Here is a 22,962-nt window from a genome sequence, read left to right as displayed (position 1 = left end):
AATGAGTCAGGTAGACTTCTCCAGGCATCAGAAAAACTCTTTACAGCCCATCAGCATTTCAGATTTTTATTTATTTTTTTAAGTTTCTTTGTTTATTTTGAGAGAGCATAAGCAGGAGAGTGGCAGAGAGGGAGAGAATCCCAAGCAGGCTCTGTGCTGTCAGCACAGAGCCCGACGTGGGGCTCGATCCCATGAACTGTGAGATCATGACCTGAACTGAGATCAAGAGTCAGATGCTTAACTGACTGAGCCACCCAGGGGCCCCAGCATTTCAGATTTTTAAAAGCGTGTTTTGCTTCCCTAATCTGCCAGAATTGTAGCAAAGATGGAGTGAGCCGCTATTTGGATACAATCTTACACTCTGATGCCTTGACTGTGACCTCCCTTCATCTCTGCTGTCTGAAGGGCCACATACTCAGGATCAAAATTTGGAGGGTATTTTTTTGAGGCAGGGAGTGGTCAGGAAGGTCGCTCCCACCTCTGCCTCCGCTATAAGTCACCTTGGATAAATGGAATATAAGCAAGAACTTTGATTTTCATGGCAAGCACATACTCATTATATTAGGTTTAAACCAAGAGAAAAAGAGGGGCACCTGGGTGGCTCAGGTGGTTGAGCATCCGACTCCAGCTCAGGTCATGATCTCACAGTTCGTGAGTTTGAGCCTCGCGTCGGGCTCTGTGCTGACAGCTCAGAGCCTGGAGCCTGCTTCAGATTCTGTGTCTCCCTCCCTCTGCCTCTTCCCCACTCATGCTCTGTCTCTCTCTGTCTCTCAAAAATGAATAAACGCTAAAAAAATTTTAAAAAAACGAGAAAAAGGAAGAAAATTTAAGATTTATAATGACTTCACCATGTCCTAGAGGTAACTGTTATTATTGTTACATATATGCCGTGAGTCTTTATCTTTTGTTTTAAAAACGTTTGGACTTGAACACCTGAAACCTTTATTTTATGCCCCCATCTCTGCAGAAACACACATTAAGATTTATGAAAATTGTCAAAACCCCCAAAGATTATTCATTGTTGTTGGTCACCAAAGCTTTGGTGAGGGAGGCCGAGGGTTTGCCTAGAGAAGCCCTGGTGTTGGAGAAAAGAGAGTCCTGCCCTTGGATCCGGGCCTGGTCTTGGTCAGCCCTATAACCAGTGACTGGGCCTCCATTTCCCTGTCTGTAAATTGGGCCAGTAACCATACCCGCCAAATAAGGGAGGGTCCCGCGTGCAGAGCAGTGCTTGTCCACAGAGAGGACCCTAAGACCCCGTTGTCTGTTTCCCTTTTATTCTAGGGAGCTCTGTAAACATGTGTTGCTTGATGTTTTTAAAATTTCAGAAGTTCTGTGATTTTTTTATGTGTGTGGAGAATTTTAAGTCATGGAAAAGCACCACTCTAGGGTCTTGCTGTCTGCGTAGGGAATTCCAGTGACCAGGGAAGGCCCCTCTGGTCCCACACCTTCAGCATCGATGTTACCAGAACTTGGGCTTACAGACCTCATTTTTTTAAACAGGAAATCAACGTAGAGAAAAGTGGTATTTCCTCATTTCTTGACAAGTGCCAGTGTGGGATTGGGGCAGGTTTTCCAGGTTGGTGCCTTTGCGTCCTCAGGTGACAGGTCTCTCTCCAGGGCTTCTGCGCACCCTCCGCCCCACACTGCTGTTCTTTCCAGAGAGCATGGAATAGCGGTGGCTTTGTTTCCCGTGGGAGCTCATGGCTTAATGACCATTTATTCCCCGAAGCTCTTACTTTGACAACAACGTGGGATTTTCTCCAGACTTTGTTTTGTGACTTCTACGCATTTCCACACTGTGGCACATAAATGCTCCAGTCCCCTGTACTCCGGATCAGGGGCCGTCCTCTTTTACACACTTTGCCTTGCTCGCTCTTATGACCAGGCTGTTCTCGATTGGACTACGTCACTGAAAGCACTAGACCTTAATCCACCTTTGTGTGAGAACATTTCTTGTAAATAAACCGACCCTTTGTTTTCTAGTTTAAAAAAAATCATCTGGGCCTTGGAAAAATTAAAATGCAATTATTGGAAGGCTCCTTGCTTAGCCGTTTCCCTCATGTCGCGTGTTACCTAATCCCAGTGGAAACTCAGGACTGCCAGCTCTGGGTGCTGAGTGCGGCAGAGGCCAGGGGACGTGTTTCTGTGGCATTGAAGCTGCTGGTTCAGCACACGCTCGTGGGACAGCAAGCTCAGCACAGCTGGCTTTAGATGCCTCCTTCCCCCATTCACCAGATGACTTCTCCCGGGGGCGACCACATCTGATTGTTCCAATTGATTCATTGACCCAGGAGGCCACAGTCCGGGCTGGGAGAGCACTTCTGGGTGTGCATCGGAGTGTGTGCGTGTGTTGTTGCACGCACATACCATCGGCACTATGTAGAAGCGTTCCACCTACTCACTGCTGGACTTGGTGTAGCAACCCACAAAGCATTTTTAAACAAAACCAGAATAATGACCTTGAAGGCACCGAGAAGCCAGAGCATGTCCTTTCTCTGCTTGTCATTTTTCTCCTTCCAATAGTCTGCATTGCCGGATTATGATGTCCACGTGCAAAAAAAGCATCTTGAGGCCAAATAACATTTCTTTTTTTTTTTTTTAATTCTGCAAACTTGGCCAAGCACATTGCATGTTTCCAAATAAAAATAGACATACCCCGTGGTGCCGGCTTGGTGTGCCGAATGTGAGTGGAGTCTGGGAGAAGCATCTCCCTGCAGAGCAGGGATGTGGGCGCCATACTTCTAAGGGGTTCATGGGGGACAGTCAGGAGGAAGGAGGGGGTGTCCGGTGTGTGGCTGAGGTCTACCTCAGAACTTGATGTCAACAAAGAGGATTGGATTAGCTTTGGGGGAGCAGAGAAAGAGGCTCATTTTTAATTAATTCCCCCCCGCCCCCAACCGCCCCATCCATTCTCTTCCACCTTCTGCCAACTCGTTCCCTCCCCAACTCTTGTGCCCGCAAGGCAGGTGTCAGCTCCAGGGATACCCTGTGCACGTTGTGAAAGGGGCCCTCTGAATGGGGCAGCATGTAGCTTGGCGGTTGATGGCGTTGTGGGTGGAAAAGAAGTGCCTCTTGCTCTGGTGGCCGCAGTCCCTCCCAGGGCACAGGGCTGTTGGGCAGAGTCAGGCTGGGAGAGCCTCCAGCTAGCCAGTCAACAGGCACCACTGAGCGGCACATGCCTGCCCCCCACCCCCCACATCCTTTGTGAACTCACAGCAGGAGCAGCACTGAATCTTCTTGGGCGTGTGACCGGCCAGCCACTCTGTGCCACCACCCACTCATCCATTTCACGGTGTATGGAGGAGGCAGGTGCCGCAATGCTTCCAGCCCTCACTCGAGTTCTGTCCCAAGCCCTGGGAGGGGGTGGGGTCCACGGACTCTTTTGTTGAGATAAGCCCTAGGGCCACCTGGATCTGTAAGAGATGCCTGTCCTGGGCACAGAGATAGCAGAAGCTAACAGGAAGTGCAGAGAGCTGCCGTGGGGCAGGGGCAGCCTGCAGACAGGTGGCCAGTATGTGCCTTAGATGTGCCCAGCCTGGCCAGGGCCCTCCTGTTGTATACACACCTTTCGCCAGCATAACCTTTCTTCCCTAGAAGACTCCCATCTGCCCACCAGAGGCTGTGTCAGCCTCCTGTCCCTCACTCACCCCAGTCCCCCACATCTGTCTTGCTCCCAGTTGGCTGGGTTGGGTTCTTGTCTCAGGGAGGGGCCTAAGGACCCCAGTCAGGTGTGTGTGCAGAGGAGTTGGTCCACAGGGCGCATCCTCAGTGATGATTTCCAGGCCTTCACTCTTCCACGGTCCTCTCCCTCCCTTGGGCTCCCTGTTTCATTTTCTCCCAAGGATTCCTGAAACATCTTTCTGAATATTCTGCCCAGCTCTCCCTGGCCTGCTTTCTGGGAGCCCCGCTGCTCCTCTGCTTCCTGCTCACACCTGAGAGCATTGGCCCTCAAAGGGCTAGGGCTGGGATGAGGGGAAGAAGGTGCCCAGAGTGCAGGACTTAGGGAGATGCTCCCTCCCTCCCTCTCTGGGCCAGGTGCCAATCCACCTTACCTTTCACCTCTGAGCCTTGATTTCCTTCTGCTACTGCCATCGTGGGTAATTAGGATTAAATTAGATAATGTGTATACACTCAGCACATTGCCTGACACCGCTTAGATGCTTAGGAGAGCTGCATGGTGGCTATTATTGTTCATTATTTTCAGGTGAATCCAAAAGCGGTATGCTCAAGCCCATCCCCCACGTGAGCTCTGGAATGACAGCTCTAGCCCCGTGGCCACATCATCCTCCCAGTTTGCCCCTCCTCTCTCAATCATGTGTGATATTGACCGTATGGACTTGCCCCGAAAGGTCAGGGCCTCCCACGTTCTGAAGAGGATGTGTTTTGTGTCTCTGCTGCAGGAATTGCTTACTTAGGAGGTGTGTGCAGTGCTAAGAGGAAATGTGTCCTTGCCGAAGACAATGGTCTCAATTTGGCCTTTACCATCGCTCATGAGCTGGGCCACAAGTAAGTATCAGACTCTGTGTTGTTCTGCCTCTTCCAATTCCTTTCTGAATATATATATTTTTTCACTTGAATTCTGTAAGTTCTAAAACAGTTCTGCTCTAAGCCTTTGCTTCTTTCGTAACACAGACCTAGGTCAGCAAGCCTGGGTCCCAGCCCTTCAGGGAGCCCCAGAGATTACTGAACAGATGGTCTCTGAGAGTTGAAATGTTAATTCCGTGTTCATGTCTATTTTGTAGAGGGAAGAAGTTTATCCCAGAGTGTCTTCTTTGGTTGCATTTCCTTTCCTGGACCAGCACGATCTTTGATTCACTCTAAGTATATCGTTCAAATAATGGGATTTGTCTTCATAGATAAAGTCCAGCTGTCTGAAGGTAGAATGTCAGTGTCTTAGGTTTAAAGAATTATCAGCTACTGCCTTTGTACATGGAAATTCTTCCCTTGAGGATGGGATAGCCATTGGACCCCAGAGCCCAAAGATGTTCTAGAAAGGGTCTTTTCAGAGGAAGAAACAGAAGGTCAGAGGGGTTGAGTGGCTGGTCTATGAGTAAGATCACCTGCAGGAAGTCTCAGGTGGCAGCCAGCCAGCCAGCCAACTCTAAAACTGTGGCCTGAGTGTTGACTGTTTCTCCTGCAATAGGTGTCTGTTTTGTTTTTCTCTGAAGGAAAAATTGTGGTATGACTGCATGAGAACTTAAAAAATAAATAAGCAAATTGAGGAGGTCAGGGCATGAAGAACAATAGGAACATTTATATTGGGTTGACTCGAACAAAGTTAAATGGAAATCTAGTTCTTGGGGGAATAAATGTACTGTAAATGTTTCCTAGTGATCTATGGACTACTAGATGCCTGGGACCCTAAATGTGAACTCAAGCTGCTTCTTGAGTAAAGCCCATCTATAAGGAGGAGGACAAAAGCAATTTCCTCTAGGATTAGCCCTATCTATGGCTAGATATAGATGTATATTTCTTCTCCTTCTCCTTCTCCTTCTCCTTCTTCTCCTTCTCCTTCTCCTTCTCCTTCTCCTTCTCCTCCTCCTCCTCCTCCTCCTCCTCCTCCTCCTCCTCCTCCTCCTCCTCCTCCTCCTTCTTTCTTCTTTCTTCTTTCTTCTTTCTTCTTTCTTCTTTCTTCTTTCTTCTTTGTTTTGTTTATCTGGCCCCATTCTCCTGTTTTTCACTCCTGTAGATGGGTTTGGTAGTTGACTTTTCTATATCTATTGAGTATCATGATGTGAGCACAATGAGTGATAAAACACTGGTGACAGCACATTGCCTATACCTTTTTACCTACCGGGAAATAATTTTTAAAACTAATGGTAATCAAATATATTTTCATATTTCTGGTTTATGGGAAAAAAAAAAACCCAGAGTGGTTGCTGAGAGAAAAGTGTAAATCAGTACGACTTTGGCAAACACCTTCCCGCTATTCAGTGACCCACCCAGCCTGTCACAGTTCCTCGGAACCAACTACCTAATGGTTTTGAGAATGCAGTTGTCAAAACGTTTCCCAGCATGTGGGTTGTCGTGGACTTTTGAATAGATTTCTATGAACTGCAATATTCCTTGCAGCATTTGGAGCCAGGGCACATGCCAGAGTGCTTTTTGCACCCACGTGTGAACACGCATGTGCTGCACAGAGGCCTTTCTCCTTGGACAGTAAGAACACAGAGGGCCATTTTCTCCCTGATGACCTGTGCGATCATGCTGGGTCACTGGCACCTCAGCGCAGGTCTGCAGAAATGAATGGTTAGATTTAGTCATATTCCAGTAGCCTTTAGGTACAGTCTGCTTAAATTTCTTGGAGGGCTCTTTATAGCTTGCTATTGAACTCTAATTACCTACAAAAACAAACACCTTATTGTTAATCAAAGCCAATAAATTCTGTTAGCATTTGGCCCTGCCCCTAGTCTGGTGATTATGGTTTTCTCAGAGAAAGTCTGTTGTCTCTGATTATTCATGAGCACTGGGAAGCGGGTCCCCCCGGGAATGAAGCCACATTCTCTCCATCTGCAGACCCTTCTGGTCAGCCGGGCTCCGAGCTGCAGAGCAGACTGTGTGGAGGCCTAACAAGAAGGCTCAGCCTGCACTCTTCGTGAAACCACTGGCCAGGCTGCTTCACAGATATGAAACCTGGAAGCTGTTGTATATTTTGAAATACAGCAACTTAAATTTCCGTGTTTTCCGAGTAATTTAACTCCGTGTTCCTTAAGTACAGGTGAACTAAGGATAGGATGGTGTTCTCAGTGGACCTAAGTCAACTGGTCCATGTTCTTCGGGAAGATTTCTCAGTGAAAGCTTTAGAAAATGAGAGTACTCTTCTGCATACCCCTAGAAAGTCCCCAGGGGACTCGCCAACTGGTGTCCCTAACCTTTTAATACTGATAAAGTGAAACTTGTCTTCTGAAGGAGGGGTGTGTGCCCTTGCACGTGGGCACACGTAAGCATGGCCCTTCTGTTGTTTACCCCAGATACCTCATATGAGGATCTGTGAGAGCAGTTACCCCAGCTCTGAACGTCAGGAGAAAGGTGTACTTTCCACATGAGCTACTCATTGCATTTATCAGACAATGAGGGTCGCATAAGTGGACCTGATTTTCTTTCTGCTTTGGCTGTCAGAAAACGCAAAGCAAATGTCAGGCTCGTTTTCAGACTCATTTTCGTAAGTCCCAAAATTGCGGTTTTCTCTCCTTTTCTGGGTCTCTTTGTATGAACGGTTGTATTTTACATATTACAGTTCAAAAATAATTTTTTGGTACTGTAAACTGGCTCTGATCCAATCTGCAATCAGATAGGTTCTAAATTATGAATTAAATGAAAAATTCTTACCATGATATCAATCATTCTGCTTAGGACAGGAATTAATAATGTACTAGTGATGGTTATGTCAAATCCAATCTCATTTATTGAACATCTATTGTGTTAGATACTGTGCATTCATTATGCTATTGATCAGTTCTGTGGGGTAGGTATTATTTAACTTTTATAGATTAGGGAACTAGTATTACTTTTTAAAAATTTCTAGTCTCTACTTGATATGATTTGGGATCCCCTTTATGATAATATACCCATATGTTAGGGCTATTAAAGTAAGGATCCACGTTGTAAGAGAAGGATAATAAGGAGACAACTTTTACATCTCCACAAAACCAAGGCACCTTCAGATTGCTACCAACCAAGGCAGAAGGGACAGTCAGTGGCAGAAGAAAGCCAGTGTGTCAGTACGAAACTCAAGTACTGTAGCTGCAATCGACAGCTTTCTGGTGATTACCTGGTAAAGAAGTGGGGTGGAAAGACTCCAGGCCTGGGTTTAGATGAGGACTGAAGGATTTGCAATTCCTGGTGGGGGTTGGAGGATGAGAACCTGGGAGGGGCTGTTCTGCACTTCCGCTAGGAGGACGAGTTGGTGCCACACAGAAGCTGTGATGGACCGTGACTTTGACTTTGAGGTTTTCTAGCCTTCATGACCTTAGTTGCCTTCTTGCTCGTGAAAGACTGCCTGGTAGGCAGCTGTATGTTTACCTAGTGAACAGAAATGTGGTAGTGTGCGTTTGGGAAGGCATCTGTCTCTCTGTCTTGCCATGATTGCTTGAGAACCCAGCTGAAAATGAGGGACTACTTCATCCTGCAGTGGCCAGGAGAGGGAAGTAGCTCCTGAATGCTAGAAGATGGCCATGATGGACCTCTCTTACTCCAGAGAGCTATAGCTGACACCTGGTATTGGTTACAACTGAAATTGATGAAGTGCGGGCCAGGGTGTGCCTTGAGAGACACAACCCAGCTGGGCCAGCACTGCCCAGGTGTTTTCCCATGAGAAACCAGAACAGGGTACGTTATGGTAGACCTCGGTGTCCAAGATGTTTATCAGTATTTGGCTTTCAAGTTAAAGAAGGACAGCTAGAAGCAAGCATTTGTTTCTCTTGGGCAAACTCATGCTTTTGAGGCTCAACCCTGATCGGCCATGGGAAGGACTCTCCCCTGCCGAGGATTAGAAGCTCAGGTCCATGCTGATGGCCCATGAGAAAAGCAAAAACAAAATCAAGGGACACCCTCACAGATCAAGGAGGAAGTTGCTAGTGGCTTTAGTATAATATTAAGATAATTGGGTATAATACATCAGATGATATTGGGCGCACTCAGGGTGGTAAACACCTGGGTATAGTATATATAATATATAATGTATAACATATTATATAGTATATACTATATACTATATACTATATAATATATCTACTGGAATTTTAGAATATATTGTTTGTTGTGATTTGGAAGTTTTAGTGTAGAAGGGAGAAAGTAAGTGGTTCTAAGACAGCTGGTTAGAATGCCTTTTGTTTGGGGGAAAATGGCATGATTAGGCCCAGGGGAGGTACTTGATGGCAAGAGCCCTCCCTAGCACTGTTGGAGGGCAAGAGGGCACAGAGCTGAGTCTCAACTGAACATTTGGGGCCTGGGGAGACCCAGAATGCCATGCACGCAGCTTCTCAATCAGGTAAGACTGAGAGCTCTCGGGAAATGTCTAAACACAGGCCCTTCTGGGTGGGGAGTTGAGAGGGGGAAGGGGAACCACATAGTGCACACTTGGCCACCCACACACAGGGGGAAAAAAAAGACAGGACATATCTTTATATGTAGAAACAAAGAGCTTTCTCTTGCAGAAAATAAATCTCAGCTTCTGTTGGATTTAGGAGGCTCTGTCAGATAAGCCTGAGCCAGATCAGTTCCTGCCTTGAGTCAAACTATGTGACCTCTCTAACCCAAGTACATCTACAGAAAGACTTCCTGACAGACCCACAAGCCATGCCCCATGTTTGGCCTCTTGCTGCCTGTTCTCCAGGCGGGCACTCTCCCCACCTGCTCTTCCAGGGATTTTTTTCTGACTTCCATATGCCCTTTCTCAGCTCTTCCCATTCTGGAATTTATCTTGTCTCTGGTTGGTCGGCTTGGGTTGTGGCCTCTGCAAAATGTTCTCTTCAGGAAAGCTTGGGGCCCTGGTACAGGTGACAGCTGGGCGTTGCTGCCCAAGGGGGGCTCCTGAAGCATTTATAAGTGGCAGGAGCCTGAGTTTCACCTGACATCAATTAGAACACACCCTCTGGGGGAGAAGCAGCTCAGGAAGGCCCTCCAGGAGATTCCCGGGACATTCATGGCTCATAATAGTACTCAGGCTTCATTGTTGCTTTTTGGCCTCCTCTACCTTCTTGCTTCTGTCTCAGCCCCTTTCTCCAGTCCTTCTGGGCCACCCTCAGGTGAGCCACATAGTGCTAGATATGGTCCTACTGTCCCGGTCCTGGCTTGCCCCTCGGTCACCCTGAAGCCCACGCCCTCCGCTGCTTCCCTAACACCAAACCAACCACATGCACTCACAGTTGGCGAGGCAGGTGAAGAAAAGCCCAGCCATCCTGACAGTGGCAGTATGTAGGCAGGGTTAGTTCTGTTGCCTGTCGTCCGACACCTGCTGGGAGACCTCACTGAGGGCCCGGAACAAAGCATCAAGAACTTGGTGATGGGAAAAATGTGAATGTGATGGGCAGAAGCCTGGAAATGGAGGAGCAGAGGTAGAAGGAGGCCCAGAGGAGGCTTGTGCCCCATCGAGGACTGAGGTGCTGAGTACATGAGTACTCAGAAATGGAGAGAAACGCGGGACTGAGGCGTAGAGATACAAGTGTCCTGATAAGGAGCGATGTTTGGTGATCTAGCAGCCATGTGTGCACCTGTAGGCATGTGAACAGTTATAAATGGGCTCGGTTGCAGCAATATGTGGGGCACGGCTGGGTTCTCAGACTTGCTCATATGCCCATGGCCCTTAGAACCATGCCCATCCCCTGTTTTGGAAACACGGCCTGACTGGCCGAACTTGGAAGGAGTATTGAAACATGAACAGAGCAGGGACTTTGTTCCCCAGCTCAGTCCTATGAGGACAGGGCAGGTGGGATGCCACCACATGTCCTAAAGTAACAAGTGGGATCTTCGGCCCCAGGCAGGTCCCCTGTGAAGCTTGGTATCCTCCAATAAAGACATTCCCTAAAAAGCTAGATCCAGGCACTCTGGATGTTTCCAGCCAGAATGTGACAGTGTGCAAATGAGCTCAGGGCAGTGGATGTTGGAAGGATGTCTCATTTACACATGCCTGGGGACGTGCTCGCCTGGTGTGCAGCACAGAATGTCAACTGAATCCCATCCCTGAGAATCGTGGCTTATGGGCAGAGAGTGGGTGAGTGTCCAGGGAGGGCTGGGGAGCAGAGGGAAAGGGGAGGAGACAGCTGTTCTGGGGGAGGAATGTTCTTCTAACTGGAGCCGACACAGTTCAATCTGAAAAGAGTGGTCTCGAGTCCAGAACAGGAAGTAAGGAAAGCCATTATCCAGATGTGTGAAGAGGGGAAATGTTTGTCTGTGATCTGTATTAGCAATGAGCTGCCTGGCGCAGCGTGGGGGAGACGCAGAGTGAATGGAGGCCAGATGTGATCAGGCAGGTCACCTGCCTGCGGACGGCACCGGCAGCCACTGCTGTTGCCCGAACCCTTTGCTGGGGGTCTCAGTCTGGTAGGTGCAGCATAGACATCAGATGGGCCAGCCTTATAAAGAAGGCACAGCAGAAAGAGGATTTCTGGAAATGTCATAACTGCTTAGAAACCCCGGGAGGAGGGGGAGTGTGCTTTTGTTCTAGTTAGAGTTAGGGTGGTCGTATTCACATAGAGGATCAGTCTTTCTCACAGAACAGAAAGGGGGGGGGGCAGTATGTGCCCTCAGGAGGTCTGCAGGGTGGTTCTGGTTCTAGAGCAGGCACAGGTTCTAGAGCAGACCCTGGGTTTTCAGAAGGGTTCCTCCCGGGTTCTCTGGGTCTTACCCTCCGTTCCCACTCAGCTCCCACAGCCTCCCGCGGCATCCCCCTCCAGGCTGAAGGGTAATCCGTGGTGCTAGCAGTGTTCAGGGCTCTCAGGTTTCACGCAGAGGAGCTTAGAGGGATTCCTGAGTACGATTTCCTCGGCATTTGGCCCCTGGATCAAAGTCAGTGTGTGAGCATCCGCAGGGCGCGGCAGTCTTATCCAAATTCCAGAGTTGTACAAAGCATTCAGGCCTCATTGCCTTTCATTTTATCATTATTTCTTAAATTTGCCGCCGGAAGCTACAGGGTCTTTGACGTTAATTTACAAGCTACCTTCCTCCTCATGTCTTCACTGAGCTAGTGACCTGTGACTTCAGAGGATACAGTGCCGGAGGATTTGCAAGGCAGGCCTGTGCCCTGCACAGCTTCTATGAGCCCACTCAGCGTGGCCCTGAGCATCTCTTTCACAAAAGCAGTTTCCTTCTGGCCCCTTCCAGACGTGTGATTTTGAATGGGAGGTGCAGTGTCCAGAGCAGCAAAGGCATGTTGTAACCGATGGCTGTATTTATGTGGCTTTTCTGCCCTGAGCTAAGATTTCTCACTGCACAGTCTTAACAGGAATTGCACAGAACTTACTAGGATGTCCTCTGCAGTCTTACCCTTCACGCTGAGTCGAATGTGGGGACAGAACACTTATTCCAGTTGCTTGGCGAGCCCCGAGCCGCTGTCCTTAAGAGGACCTTGACCACAGCCTTCCCAGATCTGCCCAGGCCAGGCCTGGGAGGAGAACACAAACAAAGGGAAAAGCATTAAAAGCTCTTCTGCAAGCAGACAGATGTGGTCCCACCTGCATCCAGAGCAGCCAGTCCGCGCAGCTATTGGCCGGACGTTATCGCTCTGATGGAAAATCCAGCTGGATGTGGGGCGCCTGCTGCCCCCAGAGAACCATTACTGTAACAGGGAAGGCTACAGAAGCTGTTGCGAGTGTCTGTCTCTGCCCCAGGAATTCTTTGCATTTAATTGTCGGTAGATTTCCTTACCTAAAAGGCTGTGGTCCGGGATGGTGTTGGAGGAGAATGGGAGGAAGTCTGACTTTGGCTGAAGAACCAAATTCCGAAATCCCCTCAGATCTTCCTTACGTTACAGACTATTCCAGGAATTAGATGAGATCCAGTTTTCTCGTTAGATCGCCAGAGCTTCTGGCAGCTTCACCAAAGTGGCTTTTCTCCCGGTTCTCAGAGCAAGGGACGTCCACAGTCCTCTTAGCCTCATTTCGCCAATGGAGAGTTACCTTGCTTCCCATGGCTCTAAGTGGCCAGAGACATCGAGCAAAGCCCTTTGCACAAGCGAATAAATGTGTGCTGAGGCCTAGCCCTTCCCACATGGGTCCCCTGGTGACTGGATTTACCCACCTTTACCTGGAAAGACGCCCTCTGCTCACATGGCTAGGGTTTTGTAAGGACCATGGGAGGTGGCAGGGGTATATGATGGAAATTTCTCTACAGGTGGAGTTTTCTGTTAGGGGCTGATTATTTGTGACCCCCCAGAATTCATAGGATGACATCTAACCTCCATTCTGATGGTATTAGCAGGTGCTTAGGTCATGAGGGTGGAGCCCCCATAAATGAGATAAGTGTCCTTATAAGAAAGGACCCGAGAGCTAGCTACTTCTTTTTCTGCCATGTGGGGATGCAAAGAGAACATGGCTGTTTGCAGCCTAAAAAAGGGCCCTCACTAATCTTGGACTTCCAGCCTCTACAACTGTTAGAAATATCCATTATTGATAAGCTGCCCAGCTTATGGTATTTTGTTATAGCAGCCCAAGCTAGCTAAGAGATGCCCTCCATTCTCCCAAGGTGTTTGGCTTCATGCCTGAAATCCTTGTTTATCTACTGCCCACTGCTGATGGAAAATTCCAGACTAAAGACCTGAGGGCAGCTGCACATTCTCTAAGACCTTGGGAACTTTGCCACCAGCATTGCCAACAGCATGTTCTAGGAAAGAGCCCTTCTCATTCTTGTCCATTTGCAGGCACACAGGGTGTGGAAGTAGTGGTTTTGCCAGATGGTGGTGTCAGAAAGGACCAGCAGAAAGGGTCAAGGGGAGCCATGAGATCACACATCTTGTTCTTGACGTCAGAGCAGAGCACAGAAGTTGCCAAGGGCCCATGTGAGGATCTGGGAATGGCCTGTCTTGGAAAAAAAAAAAAAACATAAATAGATGGATCTAGAAGGAGGGTGGTTATAATTTTCTTAGCAAGTCACTGGAAGCATTACAAAGACATTGTCTTGTTAATCATAGCCACACTTCTGTGGTGTTGAGAGGGGGCAGGTGTGAAGTAAGCCCGGTGATTACCTGACGCTCACTTATGATTATCATCCAGAGAGAGAATAGAAAGGAGGCGGCTTGGTCAGTTTTGACCCGAACCAGGAACAGTCTTGGGGCTGGCAGGGCCCCTGAGCTGCTGATGCTGCAGGGTGGGGTGGGCGCATAGCCACTGGGAGATGCTGGACCCTGGGACCCTGGGATGTGTCACTTGGGGGGCAAGCCTGCACCATGGCCACGACTCCCCCCTCCCCCAATTCCCACCCAGCTTCCAACTGGGTAGACTGTTAAAGAGAAGGAGGGAGGGTAAGAAACAGTCATGGCCTTTGCAAGTCAAACTTGATAACAGTGTCCCCACAATGAGGACGTAGCAGGTCCAGTAGGACACCCACCATGAGGCAGCTTTAAACACACTGAGGACTAGACAACCGGCACCCTGTGCATTTCCGAGAGGCAAGTGCAGGGTGGTTTCTGGTTAGAGGAGCCTTCCTGACAGGAGCACATGGGCTCATTGGGTAAGTGACACCTAATGAACCGACGGTTGACTGTGTGAGCAGCTCTGCAGTGAGGAGAGCACATGCACTACTTATTCATCTTTGTTGCACATGTTCTATGACCGCCAAGGGGAGGCAGGAACTGCCCCATCAGCAGGACGGAAAAAAAAAGGCCAGCTTGCTGTTGGCTGTCTGGTCCATGCAGAGCTTGGTTTTGTCAGCAGAGCAAGCTCCCAGAAACCCCACTCCTTTCTTCCCCCACCCAACCCCAAACCGAATTGTCCTTCCTGACTTGACAGTTGTCGCCTAAAACCCCCCTATCCCATGCCCAGTCCAGAATCTGGCAGAGAAGCATGAGGCAGCCCCACTGTGATGACAGTGCACCAGGAATGGACTGGAGAAACACGTGCAACTGCAGCTAGCCAGTGCCTTGCTCTTCAGAGTGTGGTCTGAGCACCAGCAGCATCACACCACCTGGGAGCCGGCTAGAAATGTGGAGATCGGGCGCACCCGGTATTCTTGATGCAAGACAGCTGAGCAGGGCAGTTCCAGCACATCTGAGTGGTAGCCCTGTCTGCCGACCCCATCTCAGCGGTTGCTGCTTCTGGCTGGATGCTGTACCTGCCAGCTGGCCGTGAAGGGAACATGGATGTTTGTTTCATTTGTAAGTTTTTCCCATGGGGCAGTTTTTTGAATAGCCTTCTTGCCCTGGTTTTGGAATTTCTTCTATGACCCTTCCTTTCCACCCATGCTTTGTTTAACACCCGTGCCATGCCAGCAGGCGCCGAGGGCTCTCCCGCCGGCGTCCAGAGCTAGGTTCCAGGTTCCCGCTCAACTTGCTCTGGAGCTTGGACACCAGCTTACTTTGAAGACATGGTTGGAATGGCCACTACCCATCCTATCTGTTGAAAGAGACCCCGCTCCAGTCTAAATATTTAACTTGGTGCATCATAAAATCTGTACATTTTTGGCTATCCTCCAGAATGTCCAACTCTTGGGTAGCGACAGACGTCTTGGGGAATGTGCTGGTCAACCAGAGTTTGGTCTTCCCACAAAATGGAGGTTGTGCCATGTGAAGATGGAAGGAAGAGGCAGGGCTGAAACACTGAACAGGAATGTCAAATTATCCCTAAAAGCCCCAAAGCAGGGAGTGGTCTTTGACATGCTCAAAGGGCAGACGAGGGAGGGTCCTAGACTTGGAAATGCTGGCATTCCTGTCTTGCCCCCTCCCAGTCAGATTTTCTTTGGGTTTTGGTGGCAGAAGCAGATGCCTGAGTGACTGTGCTTGTCCTAAGGACGGCTTCTTCCCATCCTTGCCACCAGTGACACATGTGTGAAGACTCCATCCCTCCAGCTGCCCTGTTTGTGGAATTATACAGGTGGCAGGTATTAAAGGCATCATTGTCTCTCTTCACGTTTTCCATTGACTACTCAGTCCTAGAAGACCTCTAGAAGACCAGTACTATGTGGAATGCTGCAACCCAAAGGTTTAGAGTGAGCCCTAAAGCCCAGGTCTCTTCTTGCTGCAACATGTGTTGAGTCATGAGAAGCTGGTCTGCCCCTGGGGCTTGAGTCTGGAGATCACCTGGCATCAGTCTTCAGTACTTACTGTTCTCTGGTCCTTGTGCATACAGTAACTCCTACAAAGTGATCACAAAATTCACTTCTTCATGAAAGATGGCTCATTATGATGGTTGGTTACCCACGTGGAAAGCAAGTTAAAGAGCCCCCCCTCATATCCCTGACAGACACAAAAGCAATCCTAATTCCAAACTTGTGAATTTTCAGTGGGTTATAAAGCCCCCCCCCCCTTTTGAAAACCAGGGGCACTTTGTGTTTTGAAGAGCCACACCCTGCAGGATACTGCCTTTTGTAACTTAATTGCCTCTATTGCTGGACATACTCAAGACCTGACTGCCTAGTGCCTCCCACCTGGTTTTCATACATCCTGAGATTGTACATACACCTTGTTCTGTGAGGAGCTAAAGACCCAGATGATGGAGGAGGTGATAAGAGATCAACCAGCTGCTTCACATGATTTGGGCTCTCTTGGCCCAGACCGATAGAACTTGTTTGCAGATGAGAGTGCCAGCCCACTTTGATAATTGTGCAGAAGCAATGAAAGAGAAGCAAGGTGTGCCAAAGACTTAAATAGGCAAATGGCATCTTGTAAGAGGGAAATGAGACAAGTGGTATACATTTTAGACTTAGGTAATTTGTAGGAAAGATTCCCAAATGGCTCGTCAGACATAATTTGTGAGCATTCAGAATTAGAAGAGGCAATCCTAGAAGTCAGGCAAGAATCTGTGGATAACCAGCCACACCCAAAACAGATTCTGCAGAGGCAGGGAATGTAAATTTCACCAAGGTTTCTGCAAAACTCTTAACATTCCAAATGAGAAGTAGGGGGAACTGTAGGTTGGAGACTCCTACAAATGAACTTGTGACTGCCGGACAGCCTTACTCAAGGCATGGTTAGTAGAGAGGTGTGTGTCTGGGAGAGAAGCTTCCTTCTGCCGTGGCGCTCCCTGATTTAACATTTCGGTCATGACCTGCTTGCAGAGAGGGATAGCATGCTCATCAGTCATTGAGATGGCACAAAGATGGGAGGGAGAACAGTGTATAAAAATTCAGAGTACACAAAGTCCATGACCACCTTGGAAAAGTGGCCAATGCAGCAACGCATGATGGCGTTTCATTTGCACCCATTTCTCTACTACTGTGGTTATTTATATTATATAGAGAGGAAAATGAGGCCTAGGGACCTTCCAATGGTAAGTGGCAGAATCCAGCTTCAAGCCCTTTGTCGGTGTTCAAGTCTGCGCACTAACCATATGCCTTACAGCTTTCCAGATGGTATTTAATTTGATTTAAGCCCCAGATGAACCAGACATAATGCACAGGATGGTAGAAACATGGCCTAATGGCAGCATGTTTGAAAAGCTTCTAGTCACTGCCAACAAACACGTCTGTCTTTGCTTCCACTGACAGACATTACTAATTGATCCCAGGACCCTTTTCCACTGAGTCCCAGCTCATAATACTTCCTAATTCTGTAGGCAGCCACTGCCCATAGATTAAGCTTGACACAAGAGATGAAGCAGATCTCCTGTATGTAAGGGGGCATGGTTAGCTACATGCTTACAAAACCAGGGCATTCTTAGACCGTATTAACATGAACCTCATCTCCAGGAATGAAGGAGGCAGTTGGAACTCCGCTCCTCCCTTCAGAAGTTAAGTAGGAGACTTGCATTCAGTATTAGGGGATCTGTTTTAAGAAGGACATCAGGAGCCAGGACCATGCCCATATGCAAGGGAGGGGGATGATGAAGGAAACAGCTGGAAGAAAGGAGCATATATGTGAACAAGAGGTATGCAGAGGGACAGAAGCACTGAGGGGGCCACATGAGAGGCTGCCAGGACACAAGAGAGCTCTGCATGGCCCCCGGGGCAGAGCCCAGCCAGTGTGCTCAAAACACAGGGAAAGCGGTTTCAGCGCAGTGGAAGGAAGAAAGTTCTTAAAATTCGAGCTGTCTAGAAACTCGTGAGGCAGTGCTGGTTTCCTCCTGCTGGTATTTGCAGAGCTGGCCCTCCAGCCTGAGGGTTGAAGGAGCGGTTCTTGGAATATGAGGATGGCTGAACTGATCTCTGATCTCACATCAGACTCTCTCATGGTTGATTCTGTGACCCTCGGATGGCATAGGAGACGAAAGGAACCAGGATCGGGGTGGTACATGGACCCCAGGGCCAAGCTTATAGCACATATATACCTCTGTGAAATAGGAGCAAATCTCACGGGTTTAGTAAACAAGCTTGTTTTCATTGTTTTTACATCTATTCATTAGATCCTCCCTATCATCCCACGAGTTCAGTACTGTCATCCTCCCCATTTTATAGGTAAGAAACTGAAGCACAGAGAGGTTAAGCAACTCACCACAGCTCTGTGGTCAGCTTCTAGGTGGTGGAATCCAAATTTGAACAGGGAGGCCAGAACTTGGAGCCCACGCTGCTAGCCCTGGGTACCCGGCCTCTGGCATGGGGCCTTCGCACCCTCAGCACTATCACAGGCACTGGTTTCACGTGAGGACATTTTCATAATATTAGGGTGCTTTTGGAAGTAAGATAGTTGGTAATAGGCAATTTTTTGTGAAGTGCAAAATATCAAGTGCAGAGAGGTCAGCAGGTGATGATAAAAGTCTCCTCAGAGCTTCTGCCCAGATGTGCAATCCAAGCCTGAAGCTTTAATTTAGGCTTTCAGGGCGTAAATCCTGGAGGCAGCTTTGTCCCACGTGAAGCAAGTTACCAACCTCCGTGTGCGCCCTCCCCACCCAGTCTCCCCATCTGTATAATGGGCATACTGATTTTTTTTTTTTCCTTCCTCACAGCATGGTCAGGAGGATTAAAAGAGACAGTAGGGACTTCTGATACTGGAATGAGATGGTCCAGAGTCACTTTTCCATACTCCTGTCCTTTATTTATTATTTTTTAAAGTTTATTTATTATTTTTGAGAGAGAGAGAGAGACAGAGCATGAGCAGGGGAGGGGCAGAGAGAGAGGGAGACAGAATCTGAAGCAGGCTCCAGGCTCTGAGCTGTCAGCATAGAGCCCAATGCGTGGCCCGAACTCAAGAACCATGAGATCATGACCTGAGCCGAAGTTGGATGCTCAATCAGCTGAGCCACCCAGGCGCCCCGATACTCCTGTCCTTTAAATACAACCAAATACCTTGGAAATGAGTCCATAGACAAGCACTTAAAAGGCTATGAAAGCCGAATCTTAGCGCTTGAGGAACGTGCACAGAGTGAGTTCTGGGGTTTTCTTTTTGCTTCCCACACACAAACCCTGGACTGAATACCTGAAGCCACACAAAACCCAAGAACAGCCTGCTCTCTCTAGCCAGCGGGCTGGGAAAGGCAAAGCCCAAGAGAGAGCTCATGGGGAGCCCTCACACACGCTCCATAAACAGAGTGCAGTGCGCCCACTCTACTTGTAGCTGCAGCAACAACCCCTAACGTCACCCCAGCTCCTGCCTCCCAGCCAGGACATGGGTGGGCAGCCGGATCTGCCGGCGGCTGCAGCAACAGCGAAGGCCTTTGTCACCCTGCCCCCCGCCCCCACCAGTGGCATAAGGAGACCCAGGCCCAGCAGGTCCTCCTTCCCACACCCCTCTCCCCCAGAAGGTGCCTGGTGACCCCAGGCGACATTTGACAAGTTCCCTCCGCCTCTGTGGTTATCACCACCAGGGACTGAACGGGAGCCCCAGCAGCACCAGGAAATCAGGGCAGACCAGAAGAAGGGTCCTGAACACTGTAGTGTCTTTGGAACCGAAGCTCACAAAAGGAGGCCAGGGTGACTGCCTGCTAAAATAGAAGACTTAAATAGGATAAGACTTACCTAACATCAGAGCCAAAATATCCAGGACCCAGTTGATGAAAATCAGCCATCCTACCAGGACCGGGAAGTCCACAACTTGAACAAGAGGTCCATCAGCAGACACCAGTGATACATGTTGGAATTATCTGACAACAATTTTATTTTGTTTAATGTTTGTTTATTTTGAGAGAGAAGGAGGGAGGGGCAGAGAGAAAGGGAGACGGGATCTGAAGCAGGCTCCACACTAACAGTACAGAGCCCGACGCGGGGCTCAAACTCACGAACCGTGAGATCATGACCTGAGCTGAAGTAGGACGCTTAACCAACTGAGCCACCCAGGTGCCCCTCTCAGAACAATTTTAAAGAATAAAAATGTTCCAACAATTAATTATAAGTTAATATAAAAGGACTGAACACACCATCAAGCAATAGGATCTGATGCTTATAGAACATCTATCCAACAACAGCCAAATACACATCCTTTTTCATGGATGCCCATGGAACATCCACCAAGATACATGGCAACAGCACCAAATACTGGCCAGGATGGAGAAACCAGGTGGGATGTAAAATGCTAGGGCCACTCTGGAACAGAGTTTGGCAGTTCTTTTTAAAACTAAAATTTACTGGGGCGCCTGGGTGGCTCAGGTGGTTGAGTGTCTGACTCTTGATTTTGCCTTGGATCATGTTCTCGTGGTTCATGGGTTTGAGCCCCGTATCAGGCTCTGCACTGTCAGCACGGAGACTGCTTGGGATTACCTGTCTCCCTCTCTTTTTGCCTCTGCCCTGCTTGCTCTCTCTCTTGCTCTCTCTCTCTCTCTCTCTCTCTCTCTCTCTCTCTCTCTCTCTCTCTGTCAAAAATAGATGAATAAACATTAAAACCCTAAAATTTACTATACAACCCGGTGATTGCACTCTGGGGCATCTATCCCAGAGAAATAAAAACTTATCTTTGGGGCACCTGTGTGGTTCAGTCGGTTGAGGGTCTGACTCTTGATTTCAGGTCACGTCATGATCCCAGGGTTGTGGGATCAAGCCCCCTGCATCAAGCTCCGTGCTGAGTGTGCAGCCTGCTTGAGATTCTCTCCTTCTCTTCCCATCTGCCCCTCTCCCCCTCTCATGCTCTCTTTCTAAAATAAAATAAATCAATAAATAAAAATAAAAAACTCACTTTTACCTAGAAACTTACACATGAATGTCTATATTAGCTTTTGATCGTAGTAGCCCCAAATTTGAAACTACCCAGATGTCTTTCCATGGGTGCATAACGACACGACTGGTAGAGCCTCCGTGTTGCAGAATACTACTCGGCAGTAAAAAATGAATGGATTATGGATACACACAACCATTTGGATGAACACCTAAGAAATTATACCGAGTAAAGAAAATCCAGTCTTGAAGGGATGAATACCACATGATCCTATTTACATAACATTTGTGAAATAACATAATTACAGAGATGGGGAACAGACAGGTGGTTGTTTGGGTTTAAAGGGATGGGGGAAAGGGTGAGTATGGCCGGAAAAGGGTAGTCTTGTGGTAGTGCTCTGATTTCTCGGTTGAGGCGGTAGTTACAGGAAGCTGTGTGACAAAATTACACAGAACCACCCCCATGCACAGAAAGTGTGTATATAACTGGTGAGATCTGGAGAAGCACTATGGATTGTCCCAACGTCAACTTCATGGTTTTGACGTTGCACTGCAGTTATTACACAAGATGTTGCCATAGTGGGAGGCGCAGAACCTCCCTATATTTCACTTTTTGCTGTCTGTGCACCTTTAATTCCGAATTTTAAATTTCAGAATGAGAGAGAATGTCTTAAAGATATTTTTAAAACGCAGGTATCCAGGCCACACCTCATGCCAATTAAATCAGGATTCCCACAGGGAGGATTTTTCTGAACTTCCTTAGGTGGTTCCAACAAACAGCCAAGTTTGAGGGCTGTTCTCATTAATGTTGAGCACTTGCCATTATTGTCTTCTTCCTCTCAGTCATCGTGGTGGCTGCAGGAATAGAGCACTTGTGCTGTGCCGCACACTGTTCGAAGCTCCCCGCGTCCATTGGTCACATCGGTTCGCTGTCGGTAATAACCACTCTTCTGCATGTAATGCCCCCGATTTCGAATCTGAGAGACCACCAAGGAGCCGATACTGAAGCAAACACACGAGGGTTTATTTACAAGCTCAAGCTTGGGCCCAAGTATACCCGACACAGCGAAGCAGGGACTTGGACCCCTAGGTTAAAAGGTGTAGCAGTTTTATGGGGCCCAGTGGCCAATGAGATTGTAACACACAAAGTTGCACATTCATGTCAGTCCACATGCAGGTGGCCAATTGAATTACAATTTACCCTATAGTAACTGTTTGAACTAGCCTATCACTCTGGTCAGAATTGGCGCGCAAGTTTGGCGGGCAAAAGGCGGGGTTTACATTCTTTGGCGGTTAGGGGTTCTGCATTCCTATATAAGCCGGTTTCCAGTAAGGGTGTGCTCAGCAGCTTGACTAGGGTGGGGGAGTGTCTTAAGCAATAAGTAGGTCATGTGGGGGTTATACATGAGATAATGGGTGTAGCACAAAATGGAGTTAGTCTTGCTCTGCTTGTCCAGGGGTAGGGGATTTTTGTAAAATACCTTGGGTCCCGCATGCATTCCCTGCCATCATTCTATGGCCTTCCCCATGTGGACAGGTGACTGTCTCATGAGCCCGGAAGCATAGAAGATGTGGAGCTCCCTCATTCTTACACAGTGACGTTGCTTTTGAAAAAGAGCCTCTGCTGTCACGGGTTCTGGTGTGGTGCTGTCCCTTTGACTTTTCCCTGTGATGACAGAGAAAAGGCACTTGGACATTGTTGCTGAGTGTGTTCCCTGCTTCTGAAGAGCTCTCTCTGTTTCCAGGGAAGGTCGGGAGGAGTTCGCTTTGGAAAGACTTCACTCATTATGGTCTTTGGGGTTTCTCACATCTCTTCCTTCTACCCGGAGATGGTCCTTTATGGTGTAGACACATCTGTGTTGCTGTTGTGGTGCCTTCTGGAACCATAATGGAGCAGGAAAGGTGGGGAGCAAGAAGGTAGGCCCTAGGCCCCCAGGACTTGACCAGCTGCAGATACAGCTTGTAGACAATTCTTCTGGACACTTAGGGTGACTCAGAAAGAAAGATGTGGAGGCAGAGGAAATCCATACCCGTGTGGGTCATTCTGACTTTGGCCTCATGGCCCAGGCACAGGGCCTTTACCTTGTTTTTGGAGGATATTACAGCCTTGTTCCAGGGAATTCTTACAACAAACAGCAGGTCAGTCTATCACTGTTTCCACCACCTTGGGCATTCTCTGTCTCTGTTTCTCTCTCCCTCTGTCTCTCTCTGCCCTGCACCTCCAGCTGTCTTCCTTCCAGTGCCCCAAAAAGAAAAGCCATGGCCACAAAAAAGTATTTGCAGGGGCGCCTGGGTGGC

General features: G+C 48.4%; 1 protein-coding gene across 6 annotated transcripts in view; it reads left to right on the top strand.

The window, feature by feature from the left end:
• The window catches only part of ADAMTS17 (ADAM metallopeptidase with thrombospondin type 1 motif 17), a 346,632-nt gene that overhangs the window by 132,244 nt on the left and 191,426 nt on the right, over nucleotides 1-22,962 (top strand). For all 6 annotated transcript variants that reach the window (XM_023254981.2, XM_023254979.2, XM_023254980.2 and 3 more), the window contains exon 8: nucleotides 4,401-4,506. In XM_023254981.2, the coding sequence (XP_023110749.1) occupies nucleotides 4,401-4,506 (106 nt within the window). The remainder of the gene's footprint in view (nucleotides 1-4,400; nucleotides 4,507-22,962) is intronic.

Source organism: Felis catus, chromosome B3 (assembly GCF_018350175.1).
Source record: "Felis catus isolate Fca126 chromosome B3, F.catus_Fca126_mat1.0, whole genome shotgun sequence".
Taxonomy (NCBI): domain Eukaryota; kingdom Metazoa; phylum Chordata; class Mammalia; order Carnivora; family Felidae; genus Felis; species Felis catus.
The sequence above is the reverse complement of the archived record's forward strand: the minus strand, read 5'-3'. Positions and strand labels throughout refer to the sequence as shown.